Raw genomic sequence first — 17,911 nt, forward strand, 5'->3', positions numbered from 1 at the left:
GACTGGGTTTTTTGGGGAGAACTCCATTCGTTCACTGATTGTCCTAAATGATTTGGATTTAAGGTTGATTTAAACTTTGTTGTGGAATGACTGAAGTAGAGGTCTTGCAGTTTTCACACTCAATACCATGTCACTTTCAAAACACTTAACACATTCACCATGTCAATAGACTATATGAACTAAACTGTGTATACTTTTGCATAGCTTTGATACAAAAGGCATTCAATCACCACTTCTACCTAATTAATGAATACGTGCAACAGTCTGTACAACTAAAACAAATTTTTCAGCCATTTAGATACTCTGTTCAAAACAGTTATATAGATAGATGTAGTTAAATATACTTTTTTTTTAATAATAAAAAAATTATATATACAGATGTAATATAGATGTAAAATTAAAAAAAGAGATTTTTCCACTATTACTGCTGTATATGTACTGCTGAAACACCTGGCTGTCATTTCAGCGAACAACCTACCCAGGTGTTTTTTGTTTGTGCCCCGTTACCACATATACAAAAGGGGCCATCTTTGGATTGCTATTTGCATTCTTTAGCCTTGATGGGGAAAATGGATGCAGCCAGAGGCAGAGGAAGAAGACGTCTCGGAAGAGCAAGAACAGTTGTGTCTGATAAAATCAGAGCCAAGGTCATTGGTCATGGTCTGTCCCTGAGGGAAGCAGGTTTGACGGTTCAACCACATTTGCCTAGATCCACAGTGGCTTCAATAGTGAGGATTTTCAGGCAAAACAACAGGTACTATACAGTATTCACAGCATTCTGACTGAAGGAATTCAATTGATGTATGTATTACAGTAGTACTGTGATTTGTTAAGTCTCCAGAAAAAGCAGATGTATCAGTACACATTTGTCTTTGACTCACTACAGGACCCAGTGGTTACCTCACACAGTCACACAGGGGGAAGGAGAAGAATATTTACACCTGAACAGGAGGATGCAATAGTTGGGATGGCCATTGCCAACAACAGCATCAGGCTAAGATAAATACACAACAACATAATTGCAGACAACATATTTCCAAACATTGACAGTGTAAGCACTACAACCGTTTCAAGAGCAGGATGACAGTTGCACACTGTCCCCTTTGACAGGAACTGAGTATGTCAAGGAACTAAGGTACCAATATGAAGTTTATGAAGGTATATGTGAAGGTTTATGACTGCCACCCACATGACCAGATGTCGCTTCTCGATGCAATGGCTGCTGGGTGCATGGACATAACAGTGGAGCACATCCCGGGCTGGATAAGCCACACAAACAGATGTTTTCCTCAGTGTATGGCAAGAGATAACATTTGGTGTGATATTGATGAAACTCTATGGCCAAATGCAGAGGACAGGATGGATGGGCCAGGCCAACAGTAGACTTCTGATACTGATAGGCAGACAATATATGTGCAAATTACTGTATATAGTGAAAATATTGCTATTTGGTATGTATTTATTGATTGTAATGTATTTTGAGTAATTGATTGTATTGTATTTTTCTTTTCTAAACTATAGTATATTGCACTGTGAGAACAAATGGCAAAATACAGTAAACCTATACTGTTGCTTTTGTGATTTATTTCTTTATCATATATTGTTTTACATTACACAGTAAAAATTGTTATTCTGGGTTTGCGATACAGTAGAACTTTCATTCATTTACAGTTTGTAGTTTTGTGAGAGGCAAACCAACAGATCAAAAGTTTCTTTAGCTGCTTGGCTTGAAATATTGGTGGATGCAAAAATAGAGGAAAGGGAAACACATGATATATGTATTTAGCAATGCTCCAAGTTGTTTGTCTTTTGTAGTTCATTGTACATTGAGTGACAAAGTAGTCTTATGGGAGAAAGCATATGTTATGGTTACGGCAGCATGAGTCACTTCTGGGTGAAATATGAAGTGTTTTGGTGACTTAAGTGCATTTTGCACCAAAGGTTAACTGATGTGCTCAGGTGTGTGTTTCAAAATCACACTGTGTGAAGAGTTTTTAAGAAGTGGACATGGCATTGAGACAAGTGTGAAAACGATTGTAAAAAACTTTAATGGTATTCTATCAAATTTCTAATCATTTTGTAGATATTGGAGGAGGATCAAAGTCATTGTATTGTAGTGTAAAGAGTTTGCCATTTTTTATTCCCTTTAGTATTATGTAATAATTTATTATGTATGCAACAGCCTTAACAGTTGTCTATGCAAATTGTTTTACATATATTGCACAAATGTATATGAACATGGAGATCATTATGAGAAAAGAGGGTGGGAAAGTTTTTTATGAAACCGGAAAGCATTGTGTGAATTCTGTCAGGATGACAGCAGTTATGCAAGAGCACAGAGCATTCCCGGAACAAGATATAGAAAAAAGGTACAGTCAACACAAAAGAATTTGGGGGATATTTATGAGGTCAGGGGTGACATACAAAACCGGAGGGGATTGTGGGAAGGCTGGGAAGTCAGGGGATGGATGAAGGGCCAAATGGCTGAAGGGATGGGGGTTACCCGGCCCCTTGGCCTGGCCTCACGCACTGCTGGTTCCACGGCTCGCTGCTTACCACCCCCCCACACACACACCCAAACCAGCAGCTGCAGGGACATGAAAGACAGCCACAACATCTGCACATCCTCACCCTCTGTTTATCTTGGCCCGCTCAACCCTGGATCCAGCTCGCTTTGGGAGCTGGGACGCAGTAGGAACCTGAAAGTGTAAAGACTGAAGGGAGAGCAGTAAATCGAGCTTTTTTGTTTCGTTTTTTTCTCCTATACCCCTCCTCTGGGCCCAAGTTTTTTGTAACAACCACAAGGACTCTATTACTGTCTTATTATTATGTCTACAGAACTACAGCTGCCCTTAAGCAGTAATTTTGAGGGTCCCTGTAGTGAAGTAGCTCAACACCATAGTGGAATAGTGCTGGGATGCTTGTACCAGTTCTGTGCCTATCCCTCGTACTTCACAACTTAAATAGACTCAAATACCTTAAAAAAAAGACAGATAACCTCTGTCAATTCATTTCTTCCCTTCATATAATCTACATGTCTGGTCAATGGAAGCAAATTATTTGCGCTTTATTAATATATTTTACTACGTGGAAATGTGATTTCAGACCTGCATTTCAGGCTTTTTCAAGCCCATTAAATCCAACCCACACACATTGTGTCTTACGTATTAGTGGCCTTTTATACATAAATAAAACATACATAAAGACTGACTCTTCCCCAACGTTATTGTCATGGTACCTTTTACTAGAATTACTGACAGTTGCTGTCTTTAAATGCTTTTACTGTCTTTAAATGTTTGTCTCAACTGTACATTTTTCTGTTCAACCTGTTTCATATGCACACAAACATTTACAAATGTACATAACATCTTCAGCTTATAAGTCCATTTTTTGACAGATGGAGGAAGAAACTATAATATCAATACATTTAAATAATGTACCCTGCATTTTAGGACGCGCTGTCTCAGCAACATCAAATGAGCTGAATAAGTAAATTAATTAGAAAGAAAGAAAGAAAGAAAGAAAGAAAGAAAGAAAGAAAGAAAAAGAACGTGAGTTCACGTCTAAGTGCTGCCATCTAGCGCAAGGTCGTTCCTTTTTTATCGCCGTACAGGCTGCTGCCATTGGTAGGTTAGAAATCGAATGTGATAACAGGCTACTTTGTTCTAAAGCAGTTAAAGTAAATAATCATATTAAAAATAAGAAGAAAATCACTGCCAGCCGGATCATCACTCTCAGAAATAAAGGTAGAAGTGGAGGTACATTTTGTTCTTCAAGAAACAAACGTCCCAAATGTACCCAGAGAGTACAGTAATCTATTGCCCCCAGTAAAAAGCGTTTGAGCGTTTTTAGACATGAGCCAATGCACCAACTAGTCATGATTCTCATGACTATGACGTTATCCGATCATTAAACCAGTCTAAAAACGGAAACGATTAAGCAGAGAACGGTCAAAGGATTATGTGCGTAGGGTCCCCCTTTATCTTTTTACGTAACTGAGAGACAAACAAGCGAGGTAACAGTAGGCCAACAAAGTGTCCTTCCTTGAGGCGCTTTTCACAATGTTAGCGGTAACGCCCCCTGTTTATAAACATGAAAATTAAGCCTAGGCCGAATATTATGACAAAATAATTCATGGAATATGGAGAGATAGAAAAATCTGATGTATATAGATTATTACAGATGCCCTGACATCAGTTGTGGACATTACAACTTTTTCGCGTTCGTATTAAATAGATTATGACCCATCGAAAATAAATGTATCTGTGTTACACCATCAACGACTCACGCATAACTGGAAAGGAAACGCCATGTTCGATTATAGCTTTGTACTCTTAATGCTGTGACGAATCACAGAGTGGTGTGTGGATTAATTGCATCAACAGACGTGAATCAATTTTCGTCTCTGGCCATTACTTCACGCCGGGAAGTAATGCTATCGTCTCCTGAGGTATCCGTATTTGCAGTGATTGCGAACTTATCAAACAGCTTAAATTCATTCAGGACCTTGGACAGCAGTCCACAATCTTCGCAAAAGCGCGCGTCAGACTTGAAAGTACTTTTGGTTCATCATTACAGCGGTCACCAACCATCCGTTGGCTTATGAAAATCATAACATGGCAAATGTCAGTACCCTAGTCCTGGCACTGAGCTTATTTTTGTACACGCACTGGCTAACATCCAGAGTGGAAGCGAGACGATTGGATGAGTTATGCCTGAAAACAGATGACAGCAGAGAACAGAAGAAAGAACTTGTGAGTCTGGATAGCATATTCAATAGAGTTCAAATCTTTAAAATAATTTAAACAATAGAATACCTGACAATTTATTTTATAAATTATATTATATTAATTTATTTTATTACTCGAAATATGGTAGCCCTATGCGCAAACGGGCAACTAATTTGTGGAAAGTGGAAGCAAAGAAGTAAAAAGTTTTTGAGACATACAATAACGTGGTAAAGATTTTTTTGAAGCGGGAAAAAAGTAATGTATATAATTTCTTTCGTCACTCTTTTGCAGCTAGATGTTCTCCACGACGTTCTGGAAAAACTTCAGAATAGAAGAATGGTTATTTGGGAAAGGAAACACAGTCGCCTCCCTGGGGTATGCAGCATGCATCACTTTTACATTCAGTACTTAACAAACAAATAATTTAATGGTAAAGTCTTATTTATATTATATATTAGCATCAAACTCACCTTTTCTAACTGTTATTTATTAGTCCATATGATATCATAAAGACAATCAGGCAGTTACAGGGATGCTAGTTTTTTTTTATGTGACTTTATGAGAGCCATCCCATTAACTGCATGTTTGAGACCGTGTCAGATACACAATTTATCGGGTCACATGCAGCCTATTTGCGGGTCCAGTTATCACCGAATTTGGAGAAATCGTTGTACAGGCAGGCACGCTGATTACAAGTACCAAAAACATTTCAATGGAGACCTTGAAATAATCAATTTTGAGTCACAACACAGTAAAAAGACATCTGCTCTTCATCTGCTATCTTCACAAAACGTGTTTCCCTTTTCCCTTTCCGTAGTGTAATGTCGGCGACTTCTGCTCAGTGAAGAAGGGTGCTCGGTTCGGCCAATTATGCGACTGTCCACGAGCGTCGAAGTGCAACTACTTTTTCCTCAAATGTCTGTGACCCCGCCTGCACTGAGGGCACCCTTATATCAGATTTTTTCGTTGCTTTTTTTGTATCAGAAAATGCGACAGACTGGTTATACGACAGACTGGTTGTTTTTGGTATGTTTAAAATACATTGTGCTTTCCGTGAAAACACATTGAAAGCTAAAGCTGTGATAAGTTGCTCTAAGAACAGCATAGATAGATGCCTAAATAAAACGTACAAGCATTTGAACCTATATTTTAAGAATGCTTTATGTACTGTAGACAGAAGTATGTTTATATTTTGCTTAAATACAGATCTGAATTTTGTTCTGAATGTAACCATTGTGTTAACATTGACATTAACTGCATGAAGCCATAACAGATATTAAATACTTATTTCAGCATGTGATATTTTATTTATAGAAGCAGGCAAATGTGTATAAATGCATAAACACAGAATACATATTTTGGAATAAAGAAGGGGATTAGAACTACAAATAACCAAATGCATTTATTTATGATCTGTGATAACTCACAACTGCCTATACTTAGAGGCTGTAAATACTTTAGCGTTAAACACATCCAAACTCCCATACCTCTATGGTCTGATATGGTACAGAAGCTTGCACAAAATTAATTGATATTTAACAAAGCATTTCAGTGGGAATTACAGAAATACACCTCACACAAAAAAACATTATTTACAGAACATTAACTTAAAAGCTCATAAATTTAAAAAATATATATTTCATCCTCTACACAACAATCAGTTCAGTAGCTCAGGTCACTAAAGTTCACATTTCCATCTCATCAAATAAATAACCTGCGCAAAACCTATGAGATGAAAATGCCTCTTCCACCACAATAATCTACAGGTTTTATCACAATGTTAAACATGAATATGGTAATTAAACATTAAGATGTTCAAAATGATAACATTACATAACTTACATAAACCACAAATTTCAAACAATTAGTTCATAATCAGGAATTAAAACGCTTGCTCAGTGAACAGAAGTCGGAAGTGTAGGTTCTAAACCTCAGTTCATATCTTTGTCTACTGCTACTGCCCTTGAAGACCTTGAAGTCTTAGTGTCATTTCACTGATAAGCACCAGCAGCGTAAACAAAGGGAAAAAAACAGTTTGTGTTGACTAACAGGTGTATCTACATGCTCCTTTCCAAAGCCACTTCATCACTTCACGGACAAGTCACTGCACAATGCATTCTACTGGTCTTCTAGGGAAAAACGTCTGGGCTGTTATATATTCCCAAAAGGCAGACTGAATGGTTTAGGTTTGGAATTTCATGTGCCAAATGTAACACCAGAGCCAGCTTTTGTACATCTCTCCAAAGAAAAAAAAAAGAAAAAATGTATTAGGAACGCAACACTCATGAGAGTACTTCTAGAGTATCTGTTAAAAAAGGAATAAATGAACCTGTGAACTACGGAGTAAAATTATCAGTGTTAAATCAACCCTATACAGAGTTGAATTAACACTGGGCATTGTACAGTCACTGTGTAGGTGATACAAAATAACACAGAACACGCTCTGCTCCTCTATGAAAGCCACTAATTGTGACTATGATTTAAGTGGTAAACACTCCAGCCAATGACTCAGACTAGGAAACAAATGGAACTGTGAGCTGTAAGTACAATAAACGCTCAGAACTAAAGTGACAGTGGAGGTACATTTTGGTTTTTCAACGATCAAATTTATACCGTGAAAGTAGTCATGATCTCTTTGGGTACAAATGAGCATGTTTTCAAGCAAAGAAGATACAAATTAATTATATATTGCTGGCTAGGGGTATAATTATATGTACCTATAGTGTACCACCCCAGAAACTAACATTTGTACCTTTTTAGGCACTCTTTGTACCTTCATTTCTGAGTGTATATATTACCAAGGCGGATAATTTCAACTCAGGTTTTCACATTGCTGTCATTTTGAAAGGGAATTCTCCCAATGCACTGCACTGTGTGAGAATGTCAGATATTGGACAGGTAGGTGTTCAGAACATATGGAAAAAATACTGCATATTGTTAATCTCCCTGAGATGACACATTTTGTAATATGCTGGTTCTTCAAAATAATTGTACTATGCTGTGTAATAATTATTTGCAAGGAAGACCAGTAAATCCAATTATTACACAATACCAAAAGCCCCAAATAATGTTTTTTTGCATCCAAGCTGCATCTGGTGATTAAATAACCTCTAAACAGGATCTTCTCAACCAGTAGTGGCTCAGGCAGCTAATGCTTCCAGGTGATGAAGATATAGCTACAAGGCTGCTTGCAAGTTCCACCATAGCATCAGCACAGACACTGGGATTATGCAATCTCTGCATACGGGCCACACAACAAACCTGAGAATCCCGTTTGTTATAAAGCCCTACTTTCCAGGGCTCAACCATTTCATTTACGGGCTTATTTACACTCTCAAAACAAGGCCCCACTTCCCAAAACCAGCAAATTATCGCAAATGCAATCCCTGCTCCATGTACAGCAATGTAAAAACCTTGGACAGCAATGTAAAAACCTGAATACCTCATTAAATACCCTCAAGAAAGCACAATGACGTGAAGAACATTCCTCCTGCAAAGGTCCAGAAATGGCTATCAGAGTTGATAGTTACAGAGTTAATGACAGAGATCTTTGAGATCAAGGTGTTGTTTGCACCAGTCAACGTATTTCATACAGTGTGCATATGCCTTCTTACTTCTGAGAAACTGGTGTACACATTTGCACCTTTCTATTTCCTAGCAAAATGCAAGCACACATAAGTGTTTATGATTATAGTCTTATGATTACTGAACTAAATCTAAGCCATAAGTGTGTAGTGGTTTCAATTCCATTCAATAGCAGCACACAGCTACTACAGGAATCACAAGCACTGAAACTGAATATGTACCTGACCCTTGCATGAAACAATAGTTAGTGCATTTTATTCGAGCACTCTCATTTTTGAGTCAAAGATAAGACACAAATCAAATTTTGATTACCCACTCTATAAATATGGTGACAGACAATGCATTATTGATTGATAACTGACAAGGATTCTGAAGAAATATTCTGAGGTAACCCAGTGTAACACCATCTGGTAAGAGTATAGAATAAGTTAAAATATTCAAAACATATTCTATTAAGTAATTTATATTGTTATAATAACAATACCATCAATATAATTATAAATTGATGTTACATATTAAGTTCTCATGAATGGCTATCCCCCATCAATTCCATATATCGCTATCTAGAAAAGCTTGCTAGCCATCATGGTAGATTGGCTCCTTAAATATTAATTTGATATTGGCTGTAATTTGCTTAATTTCCAATTATCAGATCGATAGCTAAAGTTATTCTGAGATGGCCAATTCTTCATTTTAATACTCAAAAACAGGCGAAAAATATGACTAATCTCAAAAGAGGTTACACTGAGAGCTTGTTGCATAGACCCCTTTGCTTCCTCTCCCCAGGAAACTTGCAGTTCTATATGGATTCTATTTGCTTGCGGACCTTCTCTGACACCAAGCGATCAAGGGCTCTCTGGCGTGACACCACCAGCAGCGCAAAAAGGACAGCCAGGGCCAACATGATGCCCTCAAATCTCCAGAAGAGGTGCTCCTCCGTCACGACAGAGCGACAGCTGGGGTACGAGGAAGGAGACAGAGCACATATTAAAATGAGAGGGTTACATTCTACCTGAACTACAGTCCTACAGTGCTTCTTACATTCTTAGCATAGACCGCAGCCTTATTACAATAGACCTCAGAAGTCGTCATTCCCTTCGTGAATATTCATGTTTAATTAGCATTTTTGAGACTTCCGAATCAAAACATCCGACACTCAATGGGAAAAATTCTAAATCCTCTAAGTTTTCTAAATCCTTTAAGATAAATTATGACATTTCAACATTTGTTTGTATATGAAACAATGTTTTTCAAAATAATTCTGTGTAAATTCAACAAGTAAATTGCTTCGGATAAGTAGTTAGCAACCCGTCAGACAAGAACATCACGCACAGATCTAACCGGCTTTATTTTCATTTACCATTCACGCGTGTTGCTATTATTCATTTGTGTGATAAATTATACATATTTATACTTCGAAAATGTGTATGCATCGCTGTAAATGTCTTTATTGTTGGCATTCTCATTTACAGCCTAACAACAGCATTGACCAGCATGTGAATCCTTATCAGCTCTGGCCTTGACGTACATAACATGGGTGTTAGCTTTTTGTTCGCAAAATAATTCCTGTGGTTGGAACGCGGCATCTGAATTACGGGGACTCTTAAGAGAGCAATGTGTCAAACATTTGAATAAAACGCAATAAAAACATAATTATGCTTTGATCCAGAAAAGGTTTTGCTCTAGGTCGGATTTCAAAGGCCTATGACAATTTAAAAGAATCAATATGCAAAGGATTATGACAGAACATTAAGTTGCTTGGAAGTCACCCTAACACAGAGCAATTTAATGCCAATGCAATTTATGTGAAGCTATCCAACATCAGAATACAGGATAATGACCTACAACACCTATGAAATAAAATAAAAATGTCACCTCTTGTACTCATCCTTCTGAGACTTGGTGCAGTTGACCCTCTCCACATATCCAGTTGGGCTGCACTCAGACCAGGTCTTCTACAGAAGCCATACCAGAGCATTAGAAGTTATGGCTGGATTTATATTGGTCCACATGCCAAAGCACACTGCATGCTTATAAAGAAGGACCTCCAATGATCTTTCCCATCAACTGCATTCAACTCCTTTATCCCACTGGCATAACATATTCAGAAAAGAAAGGCCTCTGCTTTCAGGTAGATGGTATTAGTGCGAGAAACATGCAATCTTGCAAGAAATTAACAGTATATGCACTAAATAATAATAATGACTGCCCCCTCTCTGGGACTCATAGCTCAAGACTGTATAGCTGTACATAGGCTTGTGACTTGCATTTGCAGCAGGAGAAAGAAAGGAAGAGGCCTGGTACTCACAGTCTGAAAATCGCTGCACAGAGCACATTCTGCCAACACCACAAACTCCTCCACCTGCCAGCAGGGCATGGCCTCAGCCGCGGTGGCAACTGCAACACAGGCCACTTATGTAATGCGACAGAACTTGGCCCTTTATTCAGACTGAATCCACAAAATACCTACACATTATGACGCTTATGCCTCATCCACAAACTCACACCTTCTAGTTTATGCACTTGTTTACAGTCGTTTAAGCAAATGTAAGGTATTGCAGTACATTTAAACATGGCGAATATGAATGTCACCCTACCTGAGGTATTTTCTTGATTCAAAACAGCAGCACCAAATACTCTGGGGAAGGGGGGAGAAAGGCATTAAAATGTCTGAAAGATGTAACGTTAACTATGACACAGGTTTCCTGACCGTGCGCTTCTCGCACCCCATCAACCTCACCTGAGGGACATCCAACCGCAGAAGACCACGTAGATGGCCACAGGTTGAGCAGAGATTCTGCAACCGCTTCCCATTGCTGGAGTGTGTTTGGACAAGTTAACCCCGAATTTACATACCACTGCGCTTTATCGGGGTATCTAATAAAGTAACAAAACAACACAATTCTGAGAACCTGACGTTTCACACTACGTTACCTAACGTTAGCACTGAGTAAATATGGTCAACATGGCCAGCCAAATGTTTTTTTCGGGGATAGTTCAGGGGTTTTCAACCGGATTTCATCCAGGCAGGGACACCCCCTACCCACAGACTCACAGGCATCCAGGGCACTCTCATCTTGTAGTTAAAAAGAATTCCACCACAGACATCACTGACGAAAACTGCGTAGTAGCTAGCGAGGCAGCCGGGGGGTTTGACAGTTAACGTCACATCGCGACAATTAGAAACGCCAGGCCGTAGCTGCTAGCTAGAGCGAAATAAATTAGCTAACTACAGTAGAAGCCGGTATAGTTCTAGCTAGCCAAGTTAGCTTATATTTACATTTTGCGCCACTCAGCGTTGACAAATGAGCCATACTCCGGATTTAACCGAATGTCAAAGCGAACACAGCGATGAACTTTCCATTATTGGCTAGTCGACATTCATGTTTTAGTAAAAAGCTAGCTAGCTAGCCTACCTAGTATACTGAAAATAGACTCCATTGTCCCATCTACGTTAACTGAGTATCGGATAGCTGTATCGTTGGAGTACTAAGTTAGTTATCCAACGTTAGTGAGCTCTGATCACATCCACTAAAGTAACTAGCTACTAACCGTAACTCACCAAAGTTAAATCATTTTACACCGTGACATGAATTCTTTCAAACTAGCACGAATTACCGATTATTGTTGTTAAAAACGTAATTATACAGCCACTAAAAAAAGTTCGTCTTCAGACACAATTGCCTTCCTGTCGCTGCCATCGTGACCTTTAAGGTTGCGTGTACCACGTTACGTTCATTGCGTGGACAACCGACGTGCATTAACTCTTTTATTTTTTCCCGTCTATGCTAAGGGACAACCTATGCCAAGTGTGGGCAGTCATGGATGTCACTTTTTGCTTTACTGGGATCCGTTTTTAACACAAAGCCTGCATTTCATATTATCTCATATAATACCATTAGCCAGATATGCAAGTCCATTTCTATTTTATCAAATACATAGGTTACATAATATTCTAGCTAACTAAATGTTTTGATAATTTTACAGGCATACTGACAAAAATATGTTACTGGCATCATACCCATTTAACCCATTGATGCACAAGCTATGGAAAGATATAGAAAATAAAAACTCTTTTGACCCATGTTGTACATCAAAGGGTTAAAACATTCAACTCCACTGTTGATTATATTGAATCCTCCATGTTTTCCCGTGGTGCTGATGAAAGGTACAGTTCAAACAAACCAGACAAACATTTACTCTGCATTCAGTAAAATATGTTGCCTCCTAAATATGTCACTCGCACCTATAATGGGTAGCCAGCTAATTTCACCTGGTTGTCACCATCCACAAGCAAAACTAATGCAAACACAATATGCTCATAACTCATGAATTAAAAACACTGACCCAGGTTTATTTTGGGGGAGGGGTCTTTGTTCTTTCCTTTAAAAAAACAAAACAGACATTTACAACAGAAACCACAGCCATATAAATTACAACAGCAAACACAACATGAAAAGTAAATCTTAAATAAAATTCTGTTTTCTTCATTATTCATTTCCCCATAAAAAAATAAAAAGTGACATTTGAAATTCCTCGCACTTGAAATAGCGGTATTATAAGTCGGGTCTGTGCGACTTCTCCAGAATGTGTTACCACTTCACTATTGCAATGTTGACTTGACTCATATTGGCATATTGCCCTCTGCTGGCCAGGTCACTGCAATGTGGAGCTTTGTCAGCCTTGGTGTGATAAGGACAATAAAAGGAAGGACAATTTTTTCTCAATGATTGACATTTAATCTATACAGTTCTGGACAAGAAAAGATTGCCGTTTTTCCGTGACAATGCCCATACATCGAAGCAACATACAATGACATTGGTGGCATTTCAAATGGTCTTATTTTCCTTTAAGACCATTATACACCAACAGTATCGACAGTCTCATGGTCGCTCTCAGAAGCTGCACCTTCTTACAGAAGAGACTGAGTTTACTTGGTCAGCTGTTAAGCAGCAAGCAAATGTGCCAATTATACATCTAGTCTTATTGCATGTTTTATTAAGTAGAAGTGGTCTGGAAACAATGTCTCCGATTGACCCCTTACACAGTTACACCTACTGATGAATATATATTTCCTCTTTCCAGAAAGTTGTGGCAATGAATGGCTATGCTGGCTTAACCTCAGTCTTTCACCTTAAAACAGCATCATGCACCGATTCGAACAGGAACCCTTGATAACAGAAAAGTTCTCACTTCAGTGCTACTGCACATACATGATATAGGGATGCTTCCAGCAGAAATACAATTAAAAATTCAATTATAATTTCTTTATTTAAATATAGCTCTCAATTTTAGTTGAGTTAAAAACAATCAGGTAGTCTGACATATGAGCCAAGACCTGGTGTGGAACGAAGCGCTTGAAAAAGTGGTGGTTCCATTAGGAAGTATTCTCAAGCAATACTCATTACAGGTAATATCAGCTCTCATGGCAATAACTGCTGGGGACCTGCTAGACACATTTTCCTTCTCTGAATGAAAACAAGATCTAGACTGATTTATCCCTACCTACGATGCAGATTAATTTGGTTGAAATTTGATATGTTGTGTGTGATGCACTAGAATTAATTAATAAACTATCCTTCTAAGGTACAGTAAGCACAGGAAGACTGCCCAAAATTGTGAACAGACTGAAATGTCCAACCGCTCTTGCCTGAGCATTTTTTCTCAAGCAGAGGGAGAAGCACTTTGCGAGAATACACTACTGTACTCGATGAGATTGTGTGTGTGAAAATAGATTATTTACATATTTATCTGAATATTTATCTGCTGGGGGGGGGGGGGGAACAAAAAATGCCAGCTGATTTATCAGTTAAAATGATTTGCTGTGAGAATTGTGGGCGAAATGAGTTCGATGTGAAATAAATACATCTGTGTGGTGATTGAGTAAGTCAGAGCCACATATTTTACAGCCTTATGAAGACCATAGCATGTGGTTTACACACTGTAGGCTTCCTTTAATGGTTCACCCTTTCTAAAAGGCATTTCCCAAGATACTACCATTTGAGATGACTTTAAAAATCCCATAAAAACAGCTGGAGGAGACACAAACATACCCATCACATTTATCGGGGAACAATAGGTGTAAAACGAGGTAACTAGGGATAACAACGTGGGTAAAACATGACATCAACGCTCCTCTTCACTCTGTCACCTTAAATTATTTCCACAAACAGTTCAACAGGAGCTCACAGTCCCTTCCTCCAGTCAAAAAAACCCCAAAGCGGGAACAGTTCAATCAAAAAAAAAAAAAAAAAAAAATACAAAAACAAAAACAATATTGACGTCAATCTTGTCCGTGAAGCGGTTTGGTTTACAGCAGCTGGGCAGGTGTCTGGGCTGGGACTCACCATCAGTGTCTGTAGCCCTCCACCCTCCCACCCGCCTGCAGCGCCTCTCTGACTGTAGAACCATCCTGTCCTGCTGTCACCGGCCGCCGTGTCCTGAGCCTTCTGGCCCGCTCCCCCCTTCCAATCAATCCAGCCAAGTTTCCTACTGCATCTCCCAAGTAATGAGCCACCCTGCTCCCCAAAACCCACCGGGTTCTCAAAGTAATGGAGATCACAGTCATTTACAGTAAAGGAAGAAAAATATATTTTGTACCCATTCTCTCCCTGTGTGGCTGATGTACTGAACGGGTTTATGTGTGTTAATTATCAGACCTGGTCATACAGACCTGGTGCAACGGTGAGTTCCTATGCTTAATGGGGATTGGAGTTTGGGTCCAGGTTTCAAGTTTGTAATGATGGCTTACTATAATACTAATAGGGTACTACATGTTGGACTGCAGGTTTCTGTCATGCATGCTTTTTTACTGAGGGAAAAACACAGTCATCTGTTCATACTTCATATGCACTTTAGGTCATGCCCCTTACATGTGCTGCATCATTTTGCAATGTGTGATTTCAAAACAGAAACGGCCATTTAAAGATGCATTGTCTGTTCAAAAACATGTATTGTGGGGTGTCCATTAAACTTTCCCCCAATCTCAAATATGCTCTCTGCAAAAGGTCACAAGCTGTGTTTATAAACTGAGGGGTGGTAGGACATGAACAAACGCCATGGTTCACCACTAAAGACCTTCATATCAGGCTGACTGCACAGAAGCTGAAGGGCAGGGTTATGAATCAGGGCGGGACAGACATGAGCTGCACAGTGTAGATATAAGACATGAGCCAGGCTACTTCAGCAGTACAGCCAGCCTTTAGCAGTAGGATAGGGGTTTGGACAGAACAGACCACTTCCAGGGCGGAGTCAATAGAACCTAAGGGTGAATCGGGGACCAAAGCAGCATGAGGTATAACAGGCAGATGTCTTCCTATTGAAAGGCCAGGCTATAGCAACGGCAGCAGGAGTTAGCACTGGGAAGATGTCTGACACAGCCGGTCTTTTTTCTGTGAGTGTGCATGTGTGCAAGCGCGTGCGTGTGTGCATGCATGTGTGCGCTAGTGTCCATGCGTGCATGTTTGAGTGTGTGTGGGTGTGTGTGCGTGTGCACATGTGTGTGTGTGTGTGTGTGTGTGTGCGCATGTGCTTGTGGGTGTGCGCGTGTTCATGTATGTGTATGTGTGTGCATGCCTGTGTGTGTGTGTGTGTGTGTGTGTGTATGTGTGCGCATGTGCTTGTGTGTGCACGTGCGTGTGTGTATGTGTGTGCGTGGGCCTGCATGTGCGTGCGTGCGTGTGTGTGTGTGTGCATGTGTATGTATGTGTATGTATGTGCTTGCGCGTGCGTGTGTGTGTGTGTGTGTGTGCGCGTGCGTGCGTGTGTGTGTGCCTGTGTGCGTATGTGCTTGCGCGTGCGTGTGTGTGTGTGTGTGCATGTGTATGTATGTGTATGTATGCGTGTGTGTGTGTGTGTGTGTGTGTGTGTGTGTGTGTGTGTGTGTGTGTGTGTGTATGTGTGTGCGTGTGTGTGTGTGTATGTGTGCGTGCGCGTGCGTGCGTGCGTGTGTGTGCCTGTGTGCGTATGTGCTTGCGCGTGCGTGCGTGTGTGTGTGTGTGTGTGTGTATATCAGCATCAGCACTCCAGCGGCAGCAGGAAGCAGCGTCTGCAGTCCACAGCCTTGGGGCTGGGCGGCTGGGCTCTCTTCCTGCGCAGCTCCTCTCGGCCAAGGGAGCCGCTCAGCCGGGCGTACGCTGCCTTGTACTTCTTATCGAAAGCAGCTGGGGGGACAGGGAGGGCCGGGTCACTGGGGCTCTGCTCATGATGCCACCGGCAGCTTCACACACAAAACATTACCTTCCTAAGGTGCAGTTTTAATTAAATTCATGTCCCACAGTGATGGATGAATGCATCATGTAAAACCTCCGGAACAAACACTATTAGATCTGTTCTTCTAAATGTAGGAAAAGTGAGCAAAAGAACATGAAACTTATTGAGGACAAAGTCTGTGTGTGGGTACTGAATTGTAGTCATCCAGGTAGTGGTGTGGGTTTGTGTAGAAATCACAAGAGGAAAAGCCTGCTTACCGACATGATCCTTGCCCATAGCAGCCAGTGTGAGGAAGAGGATCTCTCTGTACAGACTCCTGATGACAGATAACCAGGTCAGACTGAGGTCAGGTCAAACACACGTCAAATGAAATGGTGCATCAACAGAACTTATGTGTCGGGAAAACCAGCGATTTAATTTCTTTGTGGTCTTGGACATAAACTGACACAAACATTAGTATTTTAGTCAAAAACAACAACAACTGTGCAGAGACAAGGCACCAGAGAAGCTCAAACTTGCACCCTCGCTCAAATACCTTAAGGCCAATGTGACAGTCCAAACAATATTTCACAACCAAAAAAGTGTCGTATATTTGTATTTGTGAACTGCGCTTGCTAACTATTTGGAGGTAACTGCAGAGTGCTCTAATGAATCACTTATAAATATGACATGCATAGCCTTTGCAGCTTTTTCCAATTAACAGCACAAACTGCTCTGTATTTTACCCCTCAGTGGACCCCCCCCCCCCCATAATTAATTTCTCAGTTCTATAGATGGGACTGTATTTTTCACAAACCACAAAAATGTCTGCACAGCGTGTTCCCACTTAATGATGCAGATGCTTTCACACACTCTCCAGGTTTGTACGCCAAATGCCGCATACTTAATAGCTACTACGTCTCCTGTCATTTACACCTCTCACCTCTGTATCCGAGGAGTGGCGGGTTGCTTAGCAACGGTGTCCAGGAAGAGAGTGACTGCCTTGTGAACCTCGTTCATGCCGACCCAGCGCAGCACTTCCTCCAGGAAGGCCAGGGTGAAGGGGTGGTTGTGCCTCCTCCAGCAGTGGCTACGCGTCTGCGCTCCACCTGACAGGCACAGACCAGAGGAAATACTGACATATAGGCCATTATAGTACATACCAGACATTACAGTAGGAACAGGTACGTCTGGAAGTGTCAACCTTATCATTTACACAATCACTGGTCATCAAACACATTCTAATAATTCAAGCCCAGCACTGCAAAAACCCCCAAATAAGTAAATCAACAACAAGCATTTTAGTCCTATATTTAGGCTTAAAATGCGACTTTTTTGTTAGACTAAATTATTGCCAATGAGATGAGACTGTTTGCCAATGGGGTATGAAAACTCCTCTTCCAAGC

General features: G+C 40.2%; 2 protein-coding genes across 7 annotated transcripts in view; both read right to left on the reverse strand.

The window, feature by feature from the left end:
• Positions 1 to 6,014: 6,014 nt before the first annotated feature.
• Positions 6,015 to 12,128, reverse strand: LOC133122710 (protein JTB-like). Its single transcript, XM_061232834.1, has 6 exons — positions 11,878 to 12,128; positions 11,056 to 11,192; positions 10,913 to 10,953; positions 10,624 to 10,712; positions 10,191 to 10,270; positions 6,015 to 9,271 (listed from the first exon to the last, which is right to left on the reverse strand). The coding sequence occupies exons 2-6, from the start codon at positions 11,127 to 11,129 to the stop codon at positions 9,115 to 9,117; spliced, it is 441 nt and encodes a 146-aa protein (XP_061088818.1). The 5' UTR covers positions 11,130 to 11,192; positions 11,878 to 12,128; the 3' UTR covers positions 6,015 to 9,114.
• Positions 12,129 to 12,667: 539 nt separating this feature from the next.
• LOC133122676 (DENN domain-containing protein 4B-like) overlaps positions 12,668 to 17,911 on the reverse strand; it is a 41,245-nt gene continuing 36,001 nt past the window's right edge. For 5 of the 6 annotated variants that reach the window (XM_061232782.1, XM_061232790.1, XM_061232799.1 and 2 more), the window contains 3 exons: positions 17,449 to 17,614; positions 16,784 to 16,842; positions 12,668 to 16,477 (listed from right to left, as the gene is read on the reverse strand). In XM_061232782.1, the coding sequence (XP_061088766.1) occupies positions 16,332 to 16,477; positions 16,784 to 16,842; positions 17,449 to 17,614 (371 nt within the window). In that variant the 3' untranslated portion in view covers positions 12,668 to 16,331. Of the gene's footprint in view, positions 16,534 to 16,783; positions 16,843 to 17,448; positions 17,615 to 17,911 lie in introns of all 6 variants that reach the window. The other variant, XM_061232774.1, reaches the window with a different exon arrangement.

This window comes from Conger conger, chromosome 1 (assembly GCF_963514075.1).
Source record: "Conger conger chromosome 1, fConCon1.1, whole genome shotgun sequence".
Classification (NCBI taxonomy): Eukaryota; Metazoa; Chordata; class Actinopteri; order Anguilliformes; family Congridae; genus Conger; species Conger conger.

Excerpts from the sequence above, each read along its gene's own strand:
- LOC133122710 (XM_061232834.1), bottom strand. The coding sequence starts at position 11,129 with ATGGGAAGCGGTTGCAGAATCTCTGCTCAACCTGTGGCCATCTACGTG. Across the intron at positions 10,271-10,623 it reads TGTGCAGCGATTTTCAGACT|AAGACCTGGTCTGAGTGCAG; the intron begins GTGAGTACCAGG and ends TGGCTTCTGTAG. Across the intron at positions 9,272-10,190 it reads CAGAAGGATGAGTACAAGAG|CTGTCGCTCTGTCGTGACGG; the intron begins GTGACATTTTTA and ends CTCGTACCCCAG.